Source organism: Erythrolamprus reginae, chromosome 5, assembly GCF_031021105.1.
Source record: "Erythrolamprus reginae isolate rEryReg1 chromosome 5, rEryReg1.hap1, whole genome shotgun sequence".
In the NCBI taxonomy this organism is placed as follows: domain Eukaryota; kingdom Metazoa; phylum Chordata; class Lepidosauria; order Squamata; family Dipsadidae; genus Erythrolamprus; species Erythrolamprus reginae.
This window is the reverse complement of record NC_091954.1, coordinates 8,825,402-8,847,509: the sequence shown is the minus strand read 5'-3', so window position 1 is coordinate 8,847,509 and position 22,108 is coordinate 8,825,402. Positions and strand designations below refer to the sequence as shown.

At 42.6% G+C, this 22,108-nt stretch overlaps 1 protein-coding gene across 1 annotated transcript in view; it reads left to right on the top strand.

Moving 5' to 3' along the window:
- Positions 1 to 10,249: 10,249 nt before the first annotated feature.
- Positions 10,250 to 22,108, top strand: part of SNCG (synuclein gamma) — a 35,041-nt gene continuing 23,182 nt past the window's right edge. The window contains exon 1 of the mRNA XM_070753933.1: positions 10,250 to 10,483. Within this exon, the coding sequence (XP_070610034.1) occupies positions 10,363 to 10,483 (121 nt within the window). The 5' untranslated portion in view covers positions 10,250 to 10,362. The remainder of the gene's footprint in view (positions 10,484 to 22,108) is intronic.

Sequence of the window (22,108 nt, the reverse complement as noted above, 5' to 3'; positions counted from 1 at the left end):
CATTATTGAAAATCAGATGAATAAGGAACATTATTACCTAATACAACATCTAATAACATCAACGAGAATAGCTATCGCACAATTTTGGAAGAATGAAAACATGCCAAATGAACGGAATTTAATAAAAAAATGTTAGATTGTGCTGAAACAGATAAACTAACAATGGAACTAAAAGAAAAAGGAAAAACGAAATACTACCAAATATGGGAAGAATTTTACATTTGGTTATATAAAAGAACACCCCTTTATAGTGCTGCGAGATAAAGAAACAATTTAAAGAACAATCTTTTTAAAAAGTCAATATAGTTTTTGTTTTGCTTATTTGATAAGAACTTATGACATAAGAATCCAACTATAACAACATACAACTCAAACCACTGGTCTTAACACCGCCAAGAATTTTTTTTAAAAAAAAGAGAGGACGCTGTCAACAGTCTCTACTACAGGAGAAGAGAAGAAATATATCTCTTGCTTGTTTTTTCTGTTTTCTGTATTTTATGTAAATGTACTGTTTGTCGTTATTGTCTCATTATATATATGTAAATAAAAATTATTTTTTAAAAAAGAAAACTTTTATTTTTTTAAAAAAGTTGCCAATTGTGCAAAATATTTCGATAATCTCATCACATATTGGGCTTTAAAAAAACAACAACACAGGACGTACACTCCCCTCTTGAAATAAATGCTAAAACATATTTTAAATTTCCGGAGTGCTCTTTTAAATGCTCAGATTTGACTTTAACTCAGGAAGGGAGGTGTTTCATTAGGTGCACTGCAATGCACATCCTCAAATATGTTTTCTTAAACCAACAAACTCTGAACTGTTTTTCTCTAATGGGAGGAAAACAAAATATAATTTCTATAATTAGGTTTTATAGAAAATCCAAAATAATATGCTTTCGGAAGAAAACATCCTCTTCGTATATGCACGCATAGACTTACCCAAAAATAGATCAACCGTCTCCAGAAGCCTCTGAGATCTGAACGTCAAAGATGTGTACATTTCCTTCCATTTTGAAAGCAGGATGATGTTAGAACAAGGTTCCTTAATAACCTGGATTTTTTTCCAGATTTTTTTAATGAGATAGAGCCACTTAATACTTGGAAATGTGGGGCTAGGCAGTAATGGGGAACACTTTCATATGGTTCTCAGAAGTGAAGTTTAGCTTTGGAAGACTTTATCTGAATATCTCAATATCTCCAGCTTCCATATCTCAATATCTCAAACTTCCATATCTCAATATCTCCAGCTTCCATATCTCAATATTTCCAGCTTCCATATCTCAACATCTCCAGCTTCCATATCTCAACATCTCCAGCTTCCATATCTCAATATCTCCAGCTTTCCATATCTCAATATCTCAAACTTCCATATCTCAATATCTCCAGCTTCCATATCTCAATATTTCCAGCTTCCATATCTCAACATCTCCAGCTTCCATATCTCAACATCTCCAGCTTCCATATCTCAATATCTCCAGCTTTCCATGTCTCAATATCTCCAGCTTTCCATATCTCAATATCTCAAACTTCCATATCTCAATATCTCAAACTTCCATATCTCAATATCTCCAGCTTCCATATCTCAATATCTCCAGCTTTCCATATCTCAATATCTCAAACTTCCATATCTCAATATATCCAGCTTTCATATCTCAATATCTCAAACTTCCATATCTCAATATCTCAAACTTAAATATCTCAATATCTCCAGCTTCCATATCTCAATATCTCAAACTTCCATATCTCAATATCTCCAGCTTCCATATCTCAATATCTCCAGCTTCCATATCTCAATATCTCAAACTTCCATATCTCAATATCTCCAGCTTCCATATCTCAATATCTCCAGCTTCCATATCTCAATATCTCCAACTTCCATATCTCAATATCTCCAGCTTCCATATCTCAATATCTCCAACTTCCATATCTCAATATCTCCAGCTTCCATATCTCAATATCTCCAGCTTCCATGTCTCAATATCTCCAGCTTCCATATCTCAACATCTCCAGCTTCCATATCTCAATATCTCCAGCTTCCATATCGCAACATCTCCAGCTTCCATATCTCAATATCTCCAGCTTTCCATGTCTCAATATCTCCAGCTTTCCATATCTCAATATCTCAAACTTCCATATCTCAATATCTCAAACTTCCATATCTCAATATCTCCAGCTTCCATATCTCAATATCTCCAGCTTTCCATATCTCAATATCTCAAACTTCCATATCTCAATATCTCAAACTTAAATATCTCAATATCTCCAGCTTCCATATCTCAATATCTCAAACTTCCATATCTCAATATCTCCAGCTTCCATATCTCAATATCTCCAGGTTCCATATCTCAATATCTCAAACTTCCATATCTCAATATGTCCAGCTTTCCATATCTCAATATGTCCAGCTTTCCATATCTCAATATGTCCAGCTTTTCCATGTCTCAACATCTCCAGCCTCTATATCTCAATATCTCCAGCTTTCCATATGTCAATATCTGCAGCTTCCATATCTCAATATCTCCAGCCTCTATGTTCTGCCGGCGTGTTTCAACCGCCCGTAATTATAGGGTAATTAGTCCAGGAAGACACACACCACACGATAAAAGGAAAACCCAAAAGTTTTTATAAACAGAAAAACAGAAACAGCTCCCTTTTGAAATGTCAAAGGGATTTTCTGGTACACACAAGGCACAGGTTAAATGAAATCCAAATGCTCACCCAATAACTGGGAAATTGAGTTCAATTCTAAAGTCCAGAGAGTCCACACACAATCTTGAACAGCACAAAAACCACGATCTTGACGAAACAATGAATCAGATAAACTTCCATGAGGCTAAAACACCAAGCTGCATTTTTATCTGTAGCACTAATTACAGCAACCCCACCCAACCACAGGTGGCCTCATTTTCTCTTGTAATAATCCTTCAGCTGTTGTCTCCTATGCATCACTCTAGGCATGCATGGATATGTCATTAATTCTTGTTCGGAATCCAGGGATGATACAGATGATTGATCTCCTCCTGGGCTATCTGCCAAACTCCCCTCTTCCCTTTCACTCACGCTTCCTTGGTCAGAGGAGGCTTCGTCGGCAGATTCCATCGGGAGCAAAACAGGCCTGCGGCATGTGGATGTTTCCCCCACATCCACCTGGACATTCCTTGGGGCAGGAGCTGGGCCAGAGCTAACCACAACATCTCAATATCTCCAGCTTCTGTATCTCAATAACTCCAGCCTCTATATCTTCAGTTTCAATATCTCAATACAGGTATCTCCAGCTTTCCATAGTCTGATTGGCATCTGGGAAGAGTGCAGAGAAGATCATGAAGTCATTTTGGAAATATCTGGAAAGGGACAGTGTGATCCCCACATGTCAGAATGAGTGTTGCCATATTGCATTCCCCCCCCCAATGGACAACCACAATCTCATCTGGTTACAAAAGCTAAGCAGAGACAGGTATTTTGGAGGGAGACCACCAGAAAAAAAAATCACAGGATCACAACATTGCTGTACCTGCCCATGAGTGTCTATGGAGATTCTTAGTCATCCAGGTCATGGTTGTCCCAAAAGGTGCTTATTTCAAGAGACAACTGGACTTCCTTGTGTGGGGGTTTTTTCTTTTGAAAATGTTTTGCTCCTCATCCGAGAAGATTCTTCAGTTCTAACTTCAGTTCTAGAACTGAGGAAGCTCCTGGGATGAAAAGCGAAATATTTTCAAAAGAAAAGAAAACAAAGAAGTCCAGTTGCCGTTGGGAAAAACACCTGTAGGACTACCTGCCCCCAAAGTTACATTCATCTTGAAGTGGTCCCTGGGGCATCGGTTCTTCATCCGAGCCTCAGTGGTGCAGTGGTTAGAGCGCAGTACTGCAAGCTGATCACCGGCTGCCAGCAGTTTGCCAGATGGAATCTCAGTAGGCTCAAGGTTGACTTAGCCTTCCATCTTTCCGAGGTTGGTAAAATGAGGACTCAGATTGTTGGGGGCAATGTGCTTACTCTCTGTAAAGCTTAGAGAGGGCTGGAAAGCACTGTGAAGTGTTCGGAAACTTCAGGTCGTGCAGAATGCAGCTGCGAGAGCAATCATGGGCTTTCCCAAATATGCCCATGTTACACCAACACTCCACAGTCTGCATTGGTTTCCGATCAGTTTCCGGTTACAATTCAAAGTGTTGGTTATGACCTATAAAGCCCTGCATGGCACCGGATCGGATTATCTCAGGGACCGCCTTCTGCTGCACGAATCCCAGCGACCAGTTAGGTCACACAGAGTGGGCCTTCTCTGGGTCGTGTCAACTAAACAATGTCGCTTGGCAGGACCCTGGGGAAGAGCCTTCTCTGTGGCGGCCCCGGCCCTCTGGAACCAACTTCCCCCAGAGATTAGAATTGCCCCCACCTTCCTTGCCTTTCGTAAGCTGCTTAAAACCCACCTCTGCCGCCAGGCATGGGGGAACTGAGATACTCTTTTCCCCTAGGCCTTTACAATTTTATGCATGGTATGTCTGTATGTCTGTTTGGTTTTTATTATAATGGGTTTTTAACTGTTTTAATATTGGATCGTTATATGCTATTTTTATTACTGTTGTTAGCCGCCCCGAGTCTACGGATAAGGGCGGCATACAAATCCAATAAATAAAATAAATAAATAAATAAAATAAATATGTCTAAATGCTATTGCTATCCAATGTCCAATAGGCAATTATAGGCAATGCTTCCAGGAGACACTAGGCTGGGAACCCTAACTCTAAGCAACCTTTATTTCCGCTGCTTCGTAGATCACATTGCAAATACAGTGGTACCTCTACTTACGAACTTAATTCGCTCCATGACCAGGTTCTTAAGTAGAAAGGTTTGTAAGAAGAAGCAATTTTTCCCATAGGAATCAATGTAAAAGCAAACAATGCATGCGATTGGGGAAACCACAGGGAGGGTGGAAGCCCTGTTTTCCCCCAGGAGATTGTTCTGTCGGCGTGTTTCAACCGCCCGTAATTACAGGGTAATTAGTCCAGGAAGACACACACCACACAATAAAAGGAAAACCCAAAAGTTTTTATAAACAGAAAAACAGAAACAGCTCCCTTTTTAAATGTCAAAGGGATTTTCTGGTACACACAAGGCACAGGTTAAATGCAATCCAAATGCTCATCCAATAACTGGGAAATTGAGTCCAATTCTAAAGTCCAGAGAGTCCACACGCAATCTTGAACAGCACAAAAACCACGATCTTGACGAAACAATGAATCAGATAAACTGCCATGAGACTAAAACACCAAGCTGCACTTTTATCTGTAGCACTAATTACAGCAGCCCCACCCAACCACAGGTGGCCTCATTTTCTCTTGTAATAATCCTTCAGTGGTTGTCTCCTATGCATCACTCTACACATGCGTGGATGTGTCATTAATTCTTGTTCAGAATCCAGGGATGATACAGATGATTGATCTCCTCCTGGGCTGTCTGCCAAACTCCCCTCTTCCCTGTCACTCACGCTTCCTCGGTCAGAGGAGGCTTCGTCGGCAGATTCCATCGGGAGCAAAACAGGCCTGCGGCATGTGGATCTTTCCCCCACATCCACCTGCACATTCCTTGGGGCAGGAGCTGGGCCAGAGCTAACCACAACAGAGATTCCTAGAGAGGCCCCACAGAGGCTTCTCCCCGCCTTTTCTGGCCCTGTTTCCTCCCAGGCGATTCCTAGAAAGGCCCCACGGAGGCTTCTCTCTGCCTTTTCCGGTTACAGTTTCGGAGGCTCGGGTTTGTAAGTGAAAAATGGTTCTTGAGAAGAGGCAAAAAAATCTTGAAGGTTCTTATCTAGAAAAGTCCGTAAGTAGAGGCGTTCTTACGTAGAGGTACCACTGTATAGCCCAGAGCATGTTCTTAAATGGGTTTCTCTTTCTCTCCCTCTTTCCTGGATTTCAGGTTAGGAATCCACACCCATCATCCCTGCAATGCCCAAATAAAATAATTGATTTATGCTGCATTGCAGTCATCGATTTTATTGCTATTGACCAGGTCTCATTTATGATAAAAGGGTTTTCTCTTTCTTGTGTTCCTTCCCTTCCCCCTTTCTCTGTGAAGCTGCCAACAACCTGCACTTTCAAGGGCAACTATGAAGAGCATTATGAGAACTCAAGCATCTAAGTCCTTCCTCTTTATCCAGGGGGCTCAGGAGATGTTATCATTTAATCTATTTTTTTTTTATTTATTCGTCCAATACACAATACATATAGAAGACAATAGACATAAAGTAATACTGTATATATAAAGAAAATATATAAAAATAGAGGAGAAGATATATGAAAGGAAGAAAATATTTATTTGTTTGTTTGTTTGTTTGTTTGTTTGTTTGTTTGTTTGTTTGTTTGTTTGTTTGTTTATTGGATTTGTATGCCGCTCCTCTCCGGAGACTCAGGGCGGCTAACAACAATGATAAAAAAACATCATGTAACAATCCAATTTAATAAAACAACTAAAGCCCTAATTATAAAAACCAAACATACACACAAACATACCATGCATAACTTGTAATGGCCTAGGGGAAGGAATATTTAAATATTTTAAATTTGTCTGATTGCTTATGATTTGTTTCTACATGTTGTGAGCCGCCCCGAGTCTTCGGAGAGGGGCGGCATACAAATCTAAGTAATAAATAATAAAATAAATAAATATCCTAACTCCCCCATGCCTGGCGACAAAGGTGGGTCTTGAGTAATTTGCGAAAGAGAAGGAGGGTGGGGGCCGTTCTAATCTCTGGTGGGAGTTGATTCCAGAGGGCTGGGGCTGCCACCGATAAGGCTCTTCCCCTGGGGCCCACCAAACGACATTGTTTGGTCGACGGGACCCAGAGAAGGCCAACTCTGTGGGACCTTATCGGCCGCTGGGATTCGTGCGGTAGAAGGCGGTTCCGGGTGTATTCTGGCCCAATGCCATGAAGGGCTTTAAAGGTCATTACCAACACTTTGAATTGTGACTGGAAACCGATCGGCAGCCAGTGCAGGCCGCGGAGTGTTGCAGAAACGTGGGCAAATCTAGGAAGCCCCACGATGGCTCTCGCGGCTGCATTCTGCACGATCTGAAGTTTCCGAACACTCTTCAAAGGTAGCCCCATGTAGAGAGCGTATACACAATACATATAGAAGAGAATAGACATGAAGTAATATATATAAAGAAAATATATAAAAATAGAGGAGAAGATATATGAAAGGATATATATATAAAGAAAATATATAAAAATAGATTAGAAGATATATGAAAAGAAGATGTATATGAGATAAAGGAAAGACAATTGGACAGGGGACGAAAGGCACACTAGTGCACGTATGTACGCCCCTTACTGACTTCTTAGGAACCTGGAGAGGTCAATCGTGGATACTCTAAGGGAGAAATGTTGGGGGTTAGGGGTTGACACTATTGAGTCCAGTAATGAGTTCCACGCTTCGACAACTCGATTGTTAAAGTCAATATTTTTTACAGTCAAGTTTGGAGCGGTTCGTATTAAGGCACTCTAGTGCACTTGTACTCGCCCCTTACTGACCTCTTACAAATCTGGATAGGTCAACCGTGGATAATCTAAGGGTAAAGTGTTGGGGGTTTGGGGATGACACTCTGGAGTCTGGTAATGAGTTCCACGCTTCGACAACTCGATTGTTAAAGTCATATTTTTTACTGTCACGTTTGGAGCGGTTAATATTAAGTTTGAATCTGTTGCGTGCTCTTGTGTTGTTGCGGTTGAAGCTGAAGTAGTCTTTGACAGGTAGGAGGTTGCAGCATATGATCTTGTGGGCAATACTTAAATCGTGTTTTAGGCGTCGTAGTTCTAAGCTTTCTAGACCCAGGATTGTTAGTCTATTTTCGTAGGGTCTTCTGTTTCGAGTGGAGGAGTGAAGGGCTCTTCTGGTGAAATATCTATTAACTATTTATTAACTATTTCTAGGGAAATAGTTAATCTGACGGTTTACCCCTTTTTAGCGTTCTTTCCCAATCTGCATGATTGACGGTATTTATTTGTTGACAAAATGACTATTTTCTCGCAGTCCATTTTTCCCCCATTGTTTCTCTCTGTTATCACCTGGGAACTTCGATGATAGTGGCATCTCAATAGCGCAAAGGCCTCTTTGTTCAACAGCAGGCAAGTGTTAGGATTGCATTTGCCTTGCCTATATTTTCCTGGAGAAAAGCTATGCGGTCACTAAGAATAAACCCTGACTTGACGGCGAAAGATCGATCCAATTAAATCACACAAGTTCATTGGAAGGCACTTGCTTGAATAAGGATTGTATCTTTCTCGGATCACAACTGTGGGTTGTTGGTTTGGGGTGGAGGGTTTTTTTGGTACCTCCTTGTCATTTGTACTGAATGATTTGATCTTCCATCGAAAATGAAGCAAAATAGTAAGTTATCCTTTATTTAATGGATTAATACAAAAGCTTCTCTCTTTCTCTCTCTTCTTTCTCTTTCTCTCTCTCTCTTTCTCTCTCTTTTTCACTTTTCTCATTCTCTTCTCTCTCTCTACTTTCTCTTTCTCCTCTCTCTTTTTTTCTCTTTCTCTTTCTCTCCCTCTCGCTTTCTCCCTCTTTTGTTCTATTTTTTCTTTCTCTCTCTCTCTTTTCCTTCTCTTCCTCTCTTCTCTTTCTATCTCCTTTTCTCTCTTTTGTTCTTTTTTTCTTTTTTCTCTCTCTCTCTCTCTTTCTCTTTTCTCGCTCTCCCTTTTTCTTCCTCTCTATTCTTTTTCCGTCTCTCTCTTTTTCTCTTTTCCCATTCTCTCTTCTCTCTCTCTGTTTCTCTCTCCTTTCTCTTTCTCTTTCTTTTTCTCCTCTCTCTCTCTCTTTCTCTCTTTCTCTTTCTCTTTCTCTCCCTCTCTCTTTCTCCCTCTTTTGTTCTCTTTTTTCTTTCTTTCTCTCTCTTTTTCTCTTTTCCCATTCTCTCTTCTCTCTCTCTGTTTCTCTCTCCTTTCTCTTTCTCTTTCTCCCCTCTCTCTCTTTCTCTCTTTCTCTTTCTCTTTCTCTCCCTCTCTCTTTCTCCCTCTTTTGTTCTCTTTTTTCTTTCTTTCTCTCTCTCTCTTTTTCTTCTATTTCTCTCTTCTCTTTCTCTCTCTTTCTCCCTCTTTTGTTCTCTTTTTTCTTTCTTTCTCTCTCTCTCTTTTTCTTCTATTTCTCTCTTCTCTTTCTCTCTCTTTTTCTCTCTTTTGTTCTCTTTCTTTCTCTCTCTTTCTCTCTCTTTCTCTTTTCTCGCTCTCCTCTCTTTCTTCTCTCTCTCTTTTCTCTCTTTCTCCTTCTCTCTCTTTTCTCTCTCTTTCTCTTTCTCTCTCTTCCTCTCTTTCTCTCTCTCTCTCTCTCTTTCTCTCTCCCTCTCTCTTTTTCTCTCTCTCCTTCCATTCTCTTTCTCTCTCTCTTTCTCTCTGTCCCCCCCTTTCCCTCCCCCATTCTTAATAATCTTTTCTGCAAATTTCAAGATCAGGAAGATTTTTTTCCCCAAATGGCTAGCAGTCATGCTGGATATCTACCTCTCCTAGGTATGGACAGCTCCATTAATAAGGTAAGTGGTGTATTTGAGTTTTAAACCTCACTCAAATGTCCTTGGGAGAGCTGATATTTTTTTTGATAACTTCCTGTATAAAGGAAAAGAAAGTCATATTTTTAACACCGATTTTTTGCAAGACAACTCAAAAACTCAATTGCATATTCCTCTTGTTTACACAGTAATTTATTCTCTATACACACATGCATATGCACATAGGTATGTATGTACATACGTGCCTACACACCCAAGCCCAGGCACAAAATTACTTCTGATAACTCTTATTTGTTTGAGGTTTACAAAGAGCTACCTTGCAGCAAAAGGCCGCCTAGATTCAACTTGTATTGAAAGGTGTGATGGTCGGATGGTTTCTCTTTCTGCCCCTAATCTCTTTTTGATGTTCCCCATTTCCCTTCTTGGAATATATTTGCTTCCATAAGTAGAAAAAGCGAAACGCATTGGGCTGCTAAATGCTTCCTCCCCTGCTGCAAAAGGTTTGTAGGCTCTGTGACCTTGAGTAAGCCTTGCTGCATCCCTTTTAAAGGGCACCTAAGCCTCTTCTGGAGCTTTTCCAAACCAAGCCTCTCCCTTACCTTGGTACCCTCCTCCTCCTCCCTCCCTTTCTCTGCTGTGCCTCCCTCTCTCTCTCTCTAAAACCTTACAGGCAAATCCATGCCATTAATATTTCAACATCAGCATCTCGCAGGCATTGGCTGTCCTCGGATGTGCAGCCTCAATAAGAGCCAGGGAGGACGAGCCACCCAGCCAGCCCTGAAGGAAGCGCAGGAGAGCAACCAGTAGTAGAGGCTGTTATCAGCAGACCCTCTTTGCCAAGGCCAGCCAGCCGGGACACCATGGACGTCTTTAAAAAGGGTTTCTCCATCGCGAAGGAGGGAGTGGTGGCCGCAGCCGAGAAGACCAAGCAGGGAGTCACCGAAGCAGCCGAGAAGACCAAAGAAGGGGTGATGTACGTAGGTAGGTTGAACCAGGTCCCCTTCTGCACAGGCAGCCAGCTCTGCAGCCGTCCCCCAACCCCCCTCCCCTCCCAGGGGGAAGAAATCTGTGTGTGTGTGACCTTGGAGAGTGAGGGTCTTGAGATCATCGGGGCAAGGGGAGGATGGGGGGGAAGTTTCTCTCATAAGAAAGAAAAGAGAGAGAGAGGGAGAGAGAGAGAGAGAGAAAGAAAGAAAGAGAAAGAGGAAAGAAGGAAGGAAGGAGGGAGGGAGGGAAGGGAGGGAGGGAGGGAGGAAGGAAGGAAGTAAGGAAGGAAAGAGGCAGGGAAGGAAGGAAGGAAGGAAGGAAGAAAAAGTGGGATGGAGGGAAGGAAGGAGGCAGGGAGGCAGGGAAGGAAGGGAGGAAGGAAAGAAGGAAAAGTGGGATGGAGGGAGGGAAGGAAGGAAGGAAAAGTGGGATGGATGGAGGGAGGGAAGGGAGGGAGGGAAGGAAGGGAGGGAAGGAAGGGAGGGAGGCAGGGAAGGAGGGAGGCAGGGAGGGAAGGGAGGAAGGAAGAAATAAAGGCAAGGAATGTAGGTGAGATGGAGGGAGGGAGTCAGGGAAGGAAGGAAGGAAGAAATTATTTTCCCTGAAGAATGCCACCCTACTAATCCCTCCTGCCCCCTGAGTTGACCAATAGGGGACTGTCAATATGGAGTTTGTAGTTCTGGATAATTTGAAGGCATCCTGTTAGAAAAGCATGTCTTTTTCTCCTATGAAATACTGTATACTCTGATGAAAACTCTAGTTTGACCTATTAGTTGCTCTGGGTTCCAGAGAAATTGAAGGAAGGAAGGAAGGAAGGAAGGAAGGAAGGAAGGAGAGAGAAAGAAAGAAAGAAAGATGGATGGGAGGAAGGAAGGAAGGAGATAGAGAGAGAGAGAAAGAAAGAAAGACGGAAGGAAGGAAGGAAGGAAGGAGAGAGAAAGAAAGAAAGAAAGAAAGATGGATGGAAGGAAGGAAGGAGATAGAGAGAGAGAGAAAGAAAGAAAGACGGAAGGAAGGAAGGAAGGAAGGAGAGAGAAAGAAAGAAAGAAAGAAAGATGGATGGAAGGAAGGAAGGAAAGAAGGAAGGAAGGAAGGAAGGAGAGAGAAAGAAAGAAAGATGGATGGAAGGAAGGAAGGAAGGAAGGAGATAGAGAGAGAGAGAAAGAAAGAAAGACGGAAGGAAGGAAGGAAGGAGAGAGAAAGAAAGAAAGAAAGATGGATGGAAGGAAGGAAGGAAGGAAGGAAGGAAGGAAGGGTTATGTGAGGCAAATCTTTTCTGCCTTGGTTGGAAAATTGATTTGGGGAAGGAAAGCTGGAGGCAAATAAAACTTTGATTGTGGATTTATTTGGGGTTTTTTTTCTTTTTAAATTCCTTTGCTACCCATTTCGTTGAAGCGCTACACTAGGGAGCTGGTGAAGGACAAGGCTTATAGGCCTGAGTCACGTCTGGTATACCTTTTGCCTTTCCCCAAAGACTTGTTTTGCGAGAATAAACCCCCAAAGGCCTGAATTGAGGATCAAAGAATTCCCTTCCTTACGATTCCTCAGCCTTCCTTTCTTCTCGCATTCAATCTCTTTGCAATTCCTCTGGGAAGGAGGGAAGAGAAGGAAAAAAAGCTCTCAGAGAGGTAAAAATCTCTTTTGGCTGATTCCCAGAAACTGGATGGCAGCATCCGTTAAGAGCTGCACCAAAACTACGTGCCTACATCCAGGCTCACACAAACTCACTCTTCATTCCCTGCAAAAGGCAACTGCACGGAGCATTTGCCACAATCTGCATCTAAAGAGAATTTTGACTTATTTTTCCCCTCCTAACTCAATTAGTGTGCCATTCGCCCATCCGTTATTTTGCTCAGAGTTCCCTGGTGTAGTTCCTCCTTTTATTTTACAGTTGGCCACCAAAAGAGAGCTCCTCAATAGAAATAGCAAGTAGCATTTATATATATATATATATCATGGTGCTTCCACAGCCCCTTCTGAGCACTTTATAGAGTCAGCCTCTTTCCCACGGCAATCTGGATCCTTCAATTTTACCAACCCCGGAAGGGTGGAAGGCTGAGTCGACCTTGAGCGGGTCAGGATCAAAATGAATCATGCTTGTATGCCTGAGTGATCTATTATTATTATTATTATTATTATTATTATTATTATTATTATTATTATTATTTAGATTTATATGGCGCCCCTCTCCGTAGACTCGGGGCGGCTCACAACAGTGATAAAAACAATACTTGGTAACAAATCTAATAATTAAAATCTAGTCGACGGGACCCGGAGAAGGCCAACTCTGTGAGACCTAACCGGCCGCTGGGATTCGTGCAGCAGAAGGCGGTTCCAGAGATATCCTAGTCCGATGCCATGAAGGGCTTTATAGGTCATAACCAACACTTTGAATTGTGACCGGAAACTGATCGGCAACCAATGCAGACTGCGGAGTGTTGGTGAGACATGGACATACCTAGGAAAGCCCATGATTGCTCTCGCAGCTGCATTCTGCACGATCTGAAGTTTCTGAACACTCTTCAAAGGTAGCCCCATGTAGAGAGCGTTACAGTAGTTGAGCCTCGAGTCACGCAGAGGTGGAGATGGCGGTTTGCAGGGGTTTGGAAGAATGTCTAGCTACGATTCTGTACAGTTTGGAGAACCCTCAAATCCCACTCCTGGCTAGCACAGCCCAGCTCACCCCTGTAGCCCCGGCACCCGGCTGTCACATTTTGAAACAGCCGGGGGGCTTCTCAGCATCCTCCTGAACCCGAACGCCAAACCCGAACTTCCGGGTTCGGCGTTCGGGAGGCCGCTGAAAAGCCCCGCCGCCCGGCTGTCACCTTTTAAAACAGCCGGGGGGCTTCTCGGCGGCCTCCCAAACGCCGAACCCGGAAGTTGGGGTTTGGCGTTCGGGTTCAGGAGGACGCTGAGAAGCCCCCCGGCTGTTTTAAAAGGTGACAGCCGGGCGGCGGCGTTTTTTTGCAGGGTTTTTTGTTGCACAGATTAATTGATTTTACATTGTTTCCTATGGGAAACAATGTTTCATCTTACGAACTTTTCGTCTTACGAACCTCCCCCGGGAACCAATTAGGTTCGTAAGACAAGGTATTACTGTATATATATATAATTTATTTTTTTCTTCTGGGCATGTGCAGAAGCCAAGTTTCCAGCACTGTGCATTTGGCCGCCATCTTGTTTTTGGATTATTATTATTATTGTTGTTGTTATTATTATTATTATTATTACTACTACTACTATTACTATTAGGCTTTTTTGGCACTGCGCCTGGGTCCATGCGCCCGTGAGGCGCGCCCACGCAACACAGGAGGAAGCGAACCGTGTTGCGTGAGATAAGTTAGAGCCCACCTCCGCCCTATACCATCCTGAAGAAATGGGTGTCCAGTCTCTTCTCGAAAACCTCCACTGATGGAGCCTCCATCACTTCTGGAGGCAAGCTGTTCCACTGGTTAATTCAGGGATCCAATTTTGACACGGATGTAGCCAGAACAAATCCCACATCCAGCAAATGTACCAAATCATAAAGCACCATTCGAGGAGGCAGTCTTAATTCCCTTCTCAGTCTGAATTCCAAGACGAAGCGTCGACCAATGTTTCTTCATCTAATAAATAAGTTATTTAAACCCATAACTTTTGCTTGGAAACATCACTAGACACTTACCGGAAAATAATAAAAAAAAAAGAATTGCAATCAATATTTAGTATGTTAATGGAATGTTACTCGTTTGTTCTGTTTTAAGTATTTAATAAAGTTTGTTTTTTCTAAATTAAAAAAAAGGGGGAATTGCATCTCCTTTGAATCTCAAGCCCTCTGTTATTCAATAGCACAAATTTTCATTGACGTCAAGTGCGGAAAATGGATAATCCCGTATCTGCCATTGAAATTGGCTCTTTCTTTAATTGCTATATAAACTCCTTTCTTCTGCATTCTTCTTCTCTTTTCCTTCATTGTATAATATTTTGACCAACATTTTCCCGTTCATAAGTACAGAAAATTCTCCTTTCTCTTTCTCCTGACCTTCGCTTTTTATCTCAGCATGGATAATTCCTAAGATTTTTTCCTCCACTTAAATCTTATAACTCATTAGCCTGGGAAATGAGCTTGCTGGGAAATATCAAAAGAAAGACTACAAAGGTCCCTATAGATCAGTGTTTTTCAACCAGTGTGCCGTGGCACACTAGTGTGCCGCGAGACATGGTCAGGTGTGCCGCGAAGCTCAGCAAGAGAGAGAGAAAGAAAGCAAGACACGGAGAGAAAGAAAGCAAGAGAGAGAGAAAGAGAGAGAGAAAGAAAGCAAGAGAAAGAAAGTGAGAGAGAAAGAAAGCGAGAGAGAGAGAGAAAGAAAGAGAGAGAGAAAGAGAGGCAGGGAAGGAGGGAGAGATAGAAAGAGAGCAAAAAAGAGAGGAAGGAAGGAAGAAAGAAAGAAAGAAAGAAAGAGGGATGGACAGAGAAGGGAAGGAAGGAAGAGAGAGAAAGAGGGAGAGAAATAGAGCGAAAGGGAGGAAGAGAGAGATAGTTTTTTTGTCCAAACTTTTTTTAGCCCCCCCCCCACTGCCCCCCTCCCTGCTCAATGTGCCCCATAATTTTGTATATGTAAAAAATGTGCCGCAGCTCAAAAAAGGTTGAAAATCACTGCTATAGATATTCCTCTAAACTCAATTTCTCCTGAGATGGCAGACTCAGCTTTTAAAAGTTGAAAAAAGACAAAATAAAAGAAAACAGGAGGAAAAAAAGGATAAAATTGGATAGTCATTCATTCATTCATTCATTCATTCATTCATTCATTCACTTATTCACTTACTTACTTACTTACTTACTTACTTACTTACTTACTTACTTACTTACTTACTTACTTACTTACTTACTTTTGTCTGGGTGCCCCCAGACTTCAACACCAACTGGAAAAAACAGCCAGACACGCTGGTAAAAACAAAGGCACTTTATAGTTTGAAAAATAAACACAGAGAAAAACCTGTTCTTCCCAACAGGCAGGCTATGAGACTTCACAGCAGAGTCCTGACGGCCAGACAATACAGCAGACTTCTTGCTGGCACACCCACCACTGTAGAGAATAAGACCCACACCTTTTCCCCCCAAGGTTTCAGTATTCAAAGTCACAAACCAGAATTCCAAGACGCCAAAGATCACAGCCAGGTCCCAGGACTCCCAAAGATAATACTCCACAAGCCAGGAAGGGTGGGTCTGCCTTTTCAGCCTTTCCGGAGAGCACCACACCCAAACCCAGCTGTTGCCTCTTTAGTGCTGAAAGTACCTGGCTAATTGTCCCCTTCGTTGTGTTGCTCTTCTCTGCCGGAGATGGATGATTGCTGGTGCATTTTCATCTAAGGAATCCAGGCTGCTTGCTGGGGAGAGCTCCCCCTCGGGGGACTCTGGCTGTCCTCCCTCTCCCTCAGCCTGAGATTCCTCCTCCCCGTCTGCCTGAACCTCCTGTTCCTCATCCTCCCCCTCTGAGCAGGAAGCCGGCAGAGGATCAGCCGTTCCCTGAGGGGCCTCAGACGGAATCACAACACTTACTTATTAGATTTGTATGCCGCCCCTCTCCGTAGACTCGGGGTGGCTAACAACAATAATAAAACAACATATAACAAATCTAATATTTAAAATAACTAAAAACCCTTATTAAAAACCAAACATACACACAAATATACCATGCATAAATTGTATAGGCCTAGGGGGAAGGGAATATCTCATTTCCCCCATGCCTAACGACAGAGGTGGGTTTTAAGGAGCTTACAAAAGGCAAGGAGGGTGGGGGCAATTCTGATCTCTGGGGGGAGCTGATTCCAGAGGGTCGGGGCTGCCACAGAGAAGGCTCTTCCCCTGGGTCCCGCCAAACGACATTTGTTTAGTCGACGGGACCCGGAGAAGGCCAACTCTGTGGGACCTAACTGGTCGCTGGGATTCGTGTGGCAGAAGGCGGTCCTGGAGATATTCTGGTCTGATGCCATGAAGGGCTTTATAGGTCATAACCAACACTTTGAATTGTGACCAGAAACTGATCGGCAACCAATGCAGACTGCGTAGTGTTGGTGTAACATGGTCATACCTGGGGAATCCATGATAGCTCTCGCAGCTGCATTCTGCACGATCTGAAGTTTCCGAACACTTTTCAAAGGTAGCCCCATGTAGAGAGTGTTACAGTAGTCGAGCCTCGAGTCATGCAGAGGTGGAGGTGGGGGTTCACAGGGGTTTGGAAGAATGTCTAGCTACGATTCTGACAATAAAGCCCCCCCCCCCATGTTTTTTTCCAGCCGTAACGAGGTGCTAACGATCTTCCCGGCTTGCAGTATTTTTTTTATTCCTACTCCCTTCGAAGTAATTTTTTTCCAGCCCTACGTCTTTGCAGTCATGTGACCGGGTAGGAGTGGCTTGCCGGCCGTGTGACCAGATGGGAGTGGCTTGACAATCATGTGACATGGGGGGGTGGCTTAAAGATCATGTGACTGGGTGGGAGTGGCTTACCGACCAAGATTAAGTCCCATTATTTGAATAGCCACAAAAAGGACAAATAATAGACAGCATTATTTGTTGAGGAGCACAGGAACATTTTAAGGTTTTGTACTGAACCCACAAGGTTCAGTAGGATAACAGATTAGGCAAGTAGCTTGACTTTCTTTCATTGCTATAAAAGTTCGGTTCTAGGTAATGATTAAAATGATTAAAGCCCTTATGGGATAAAAACATACTATTTAATTATTTCCTATTTTAAAAGTAATTAAGGATCATACTGAGGTACTAGAGAAGGAAGGACAATAAAAAAACTATTAAGTATTCAATAAATAGTGCATAAACCTACGACCCCCACCATGCCCCCCCCCCCGATCTCAATCCTATATACTGTTGTGGTTCAGCCTGAGGCTGCTCAGGGACCAGCTGTGTCTCTGCTGGCTCCATGCCCGGAGGAGGATGACAGCAAAGAGGAGGGGGCTGAGCAGTCGGACGGGGGAGGGGACAGCCAGGAATGGGATGAGGATAAACAGCATGAGAGCTCCGGGGGGGGGGGGCTCTCCCCAGCCAGTAGCTTGGAATCATTAGGGGATGATGCACAAGCTGTCATTGACATGCGACAGAGACGTTCAGAGCAAAGAAAGGAGCAGTTAAAGAACTATTATCACCATTGAATTAGAAACAGCTGGGTTTGGGTGTGGTCCTCATCAGCAGGGTTTAAAAAGCAGGCAAGCCCTTGCAGCCATGTGGAGTATTATCAATTGGCGTTACGTGTCCTGCTTTGTTCTCGGCGTCTCTGTTCCTGGCTTGTGGCCCAGCAGTTTGGTAGACCCGTGGGAGGTGTAGGTCTGCTATCTACAGCCTCGGCTTGGCAGCAAGAATCCTGTATTGCTGCATGGACTTTTGCCTTCGTGGATACATTTGAAGATACAGCATTTTCCTTTTTGTAAGGACATTTTCTGTTACCTGTGTTTTTCTTGAATTTTATAAACTGCCTTTGCAGGTGTGTTTGGCTTCTCTTTTTGGGTTGGTATTGGCTTCCGGAGTGACCCAGACAGAACATATACCAAGCGTCTTCTCTCAGATAGCTACCAGGGGTGGGTTCCTGCCAGTTTGGGCCTTGTTCTATACAACCGGTAGTAGGAATTTTCCTCTACTTGGCGAACCAGCAGTGATGGCTGACAGCGTACCAGTGACGGTAGGAAAATGTCAACAAAGGTCAATCTTGAGAGATGTTCACCTTACAGAATCCTCCTTGAGCCAAGAAGCAGCCCAAGAACTGACAGTAGAACATCTTCCTTGAGCTTTATATCCGGGGTCTCCAACCTTGGCAACTTTAAGTTTGGAGGACTTCAACTCCCAGAATTCCCCAGCCAGCAAAGCAAAGCTGGCTGGAGCATTTTGGGAGTTGAAGTCCTCCAGGCTTAAAGTTGCCAAGGTTGGAGGCCCCTGATTTAAACCCCAACCTCATGGGCCATTCGGAAGTCCTTAAAAACCTAGTTCTTTCCTTAGGCTTTGTTGTGATTCAGCCTGAGGCTCCTCAGGGACCGGCTGGATCTCTGCTGGATCCATGCCCAGAGGAGGAGTACAGTGAACAGGAGGGGGAGGACCAGGCAGACAGGGGAGAGGCACGTCAGGAAGAGGAGGAGGGAGAGCAGCCTGAGACCCCCGGGGGGGGGCTCTCCCCAGCTAGTAGCCTGGACTCATTGGATGAAGACGCACAGGCTATAATAGACATGAGGCAGCGACATGCAGCTCAAAGACGGGACCAATTAGAAAGGTATTTACATCCCTGAATTGGCAACAGCTGGGTTTGGGTGTGGTTCTCCTCAGCAGGGTTGAAAAGGCAGGCCCGCCCTTACAGTCTTGTGGAGCGTTATCAACTGGGAGTCCTGTGACCTTGCTTCGATTCTCGGCGTCTCTGATCTTGGCTTGTGGCCTAGAAGTCTGGAAGACTTGGGGGAGGCATGGGTTTTATTATCTCCAGCATTGTTTTTGCCAGCAAGAATCCTGTTTTATTGCCTGGCCTTCGTGAAACCTCTGTGAAGCTTCAGAGTGTTCCTGTCTGTAAGAACAGTTTTTGTTACCTGTGTTTGCTTTGAATTATATAAACTGCCTTTGCTTTTTACCAGTGTGTCAGGCTACTCTTTTTGGTTGGTGTTGGCTTCTGGGGGGACCCAGACAGAGCAGGCTTAAGAGCAGAAGAATCCAGTTTGCATATTTCTTTTCTCTGGATTGAAGACAGTTATTGATTTTGGCTTTTCTAAATTTTACGTGCATGTTTTTGTTGCGCTATGTACCCAGAGCTGTTTGAGTAGATAGTACAGATATGTATACTATTTGCATAATAAATACATGAGCTGATGCCTAAATGTAATTAGACATTTCTATCTACCAATATTACAGTACTTACTGACAGCACAAATCCATGTTGGTTAAAACAATTTTTTTATCTTAGATCCAATTAAAATGTCTATTAGTTATATGATAAGTTGGATTAAATAGTTTAACGGAGAAACGAAAGTTTGAATTAAGATTTGCATAAAAGAGTTTTTGACATTGCTTATATTGATGAAATATAATGTTTTATTGTAAGGTGGAGAAAAGATTTTTATTAAGAGGTTTATTAATTGAAAATGTTGTATAAGTTTCATAGACATTTTAGTTGAAGAGACAGAGAGACAAGAACCGCCATTGAATGATTAACAGGGAAAAAAATACTAGTATATATGCTTAATTATAAGCATTGTTTTTAGTGTTTGCAATTATGTATTGTTTTTATTTCATGGTGGAGAAAAATAAAAAAATTGAAACATTAAATAAAACGGGTCCAAAGACGGGCTACAAAAATGGTGGAAGGTCTTAAGCATAAAACGTATCAGGAAACACTTAATGAACTCAATCTGTATAGTCTGGAGGACAGAAGGAAAAGGGGGGACACGATCGAAACATTTAAATATATTAAAGGGTTAAATAAGGTCCAGGAAGGAAGTGTTTTTAATACGAAAGTGAACACAAGAACAAGGGGACACAATCTGAAGTTAGTTGGGGGAAAGACCAAAGCAACATGAGAAAATATTATTTTACTGAAAGAGTAGTAGATCCTTGGAACAAACTTCCAGCAGACGTGGTAGATAAATCCAGAGTAACTGAATTTAAACATGCCTGGGATAAACATATATCCATCCTAAGATAAAATACAGAAAATAGTATAAGGGCAGACTAGATGGACCATGAGGTCATTTTCTGCTGTCAGACTTCTATGTTTCTATTAAAAAAAATTCTTTACCTGGGTTGAAATCAACAGGACTATAATTTTTTTAAAAAAAATCATTAAATGCTCCTTTGCTGTTACTGTGGAATAAAAGTTTCAGAGCCTAATAAATTTGTACAGAGGATAAATAGTGTTTGCAGCCTGATTAAACAGTACTTTTCAATCCTTTTGCCAGACTGAGAATCTAGCAGGCAAGTCCACTTCTCAAAATTTTGGCACTGTGCTTTTGTAGTTCATTAGCAGGAAAGCTCTTCCTGCCTTTATTAGATGTTCTTCTCTATGTTCTCCTCTCTGTATGGTCTCCTCCCTCCCCTTCTCCACCCCTCCTGTTGACTATAAACAAGCCCCAATAATGTTGAGTCATTGCAAGGAGAGAGAACAGTGGCAGGATCAAAGAGATTGTGCTGGCCCAGGATTCCAGCCTTGTCTGCTTCTATTAGAATGAAAATGAATCTTTGACCAGAGACACATCCAAGAGGCAGGAATTTAGAATAAGGAACCGGGAACCAGGCGTGAGAATCTGCAGAATTTTAAAAAAAGGGAGAGTTTGCGCCAACACCATGCCAGTCAGCTCAGTGGAATTAAACGATTGTTTTTAAACTATTGTTCTTTCGATGATGTTCTTTGAGCCAAAAACTTACGTCAAGAACGGTCACAGCTCCTCCTGATCTAAACTAAGCCAGATTTTTTAAATATATATATATATACTGTATTTGCATGACCCGGCATTAAAAAACAACACCATAGATAAAATCTATAAATTCATAGAAATGGACAAAAAGACTATGGAAATTAAGGGAATAAGTGATAAAGAATTCGAGGAGACATGGAACAATTGAGTTGTTAACCTGATCCTACGCAGCTTCTGCTCAGGCAATCTCACACTACTCACAAGAGCCTACAAAACTTTTGCCAGACCCATCCTAGACTACTGCTCATCTGTCTGGAACCCATACCACATCTCAGACATTAACACCCTTGAAAATGTCCAAAGATATTTCACCAGAAGAGCCCTTCACTCCTCCACTCGAAACAGAATATCCTACGAAAATAGACTAACAATCCTGGGCCTAGAAAGCCTAGAACTACGGCGCCTAAAACACGATTTGAGTATTGCCCACAAGATCATATGCTGCAATGTCCTACCAGTCAATGACTACTTCAGCTTCAACCACAATAACACAAGAGCACGCAACAGATTCAAACTTAATACGAACCGCTCCAAACTTGACTGTAAAAAATATGATTTCAACAACCGAGTTATCGAAGCGTGAAACTCATTACCGGACTCAATTGTGTCAACCCCTAACCCCCAACACTTCTCCCTTAGACTATCCACGATTGACCTCTCCAGGTTCCTAAGAGGCCAGTAAGGGGCGTACATAAGTGCACTGGTGTGCCTTTCGTCCCCTGTCCAATTGTCTTTCCTTTCTTCCAACTATCCTATATATTCTCTTCCTTTCATATATCCTCTCCTCTAAGTTCACTTTCACCCTCTTTTATATTATCACATGTCTATCTTTCTTCCTATGTATTTGTGTATTGGACAAATGAATAAATAAATAAAATAAATAAATTGGTATTAAATGGATTGAGGATAGAAACAAGGTAGCATGATACAATGTATACACTGATGGTGAACCTTTTTATCCTGGGGTGCTGAAAGAGCATGGGTGCGCGCTATCGCACATGTGCAAGTACCCACATCCATAATTCAATGCTTGGGGAGGGCAAAAACAGCTTCCCCAGCCCCCTGGAGGCCAGAAACAGCCTGTTCCCAATGCTGTGGACCCGGTAGGCGCATGTTTTACCCTCCCGAAGCTCCCAAAGCTTCCCTGGACAAGAGGGGGTAAAAATGCCCTCTCCCATCCCC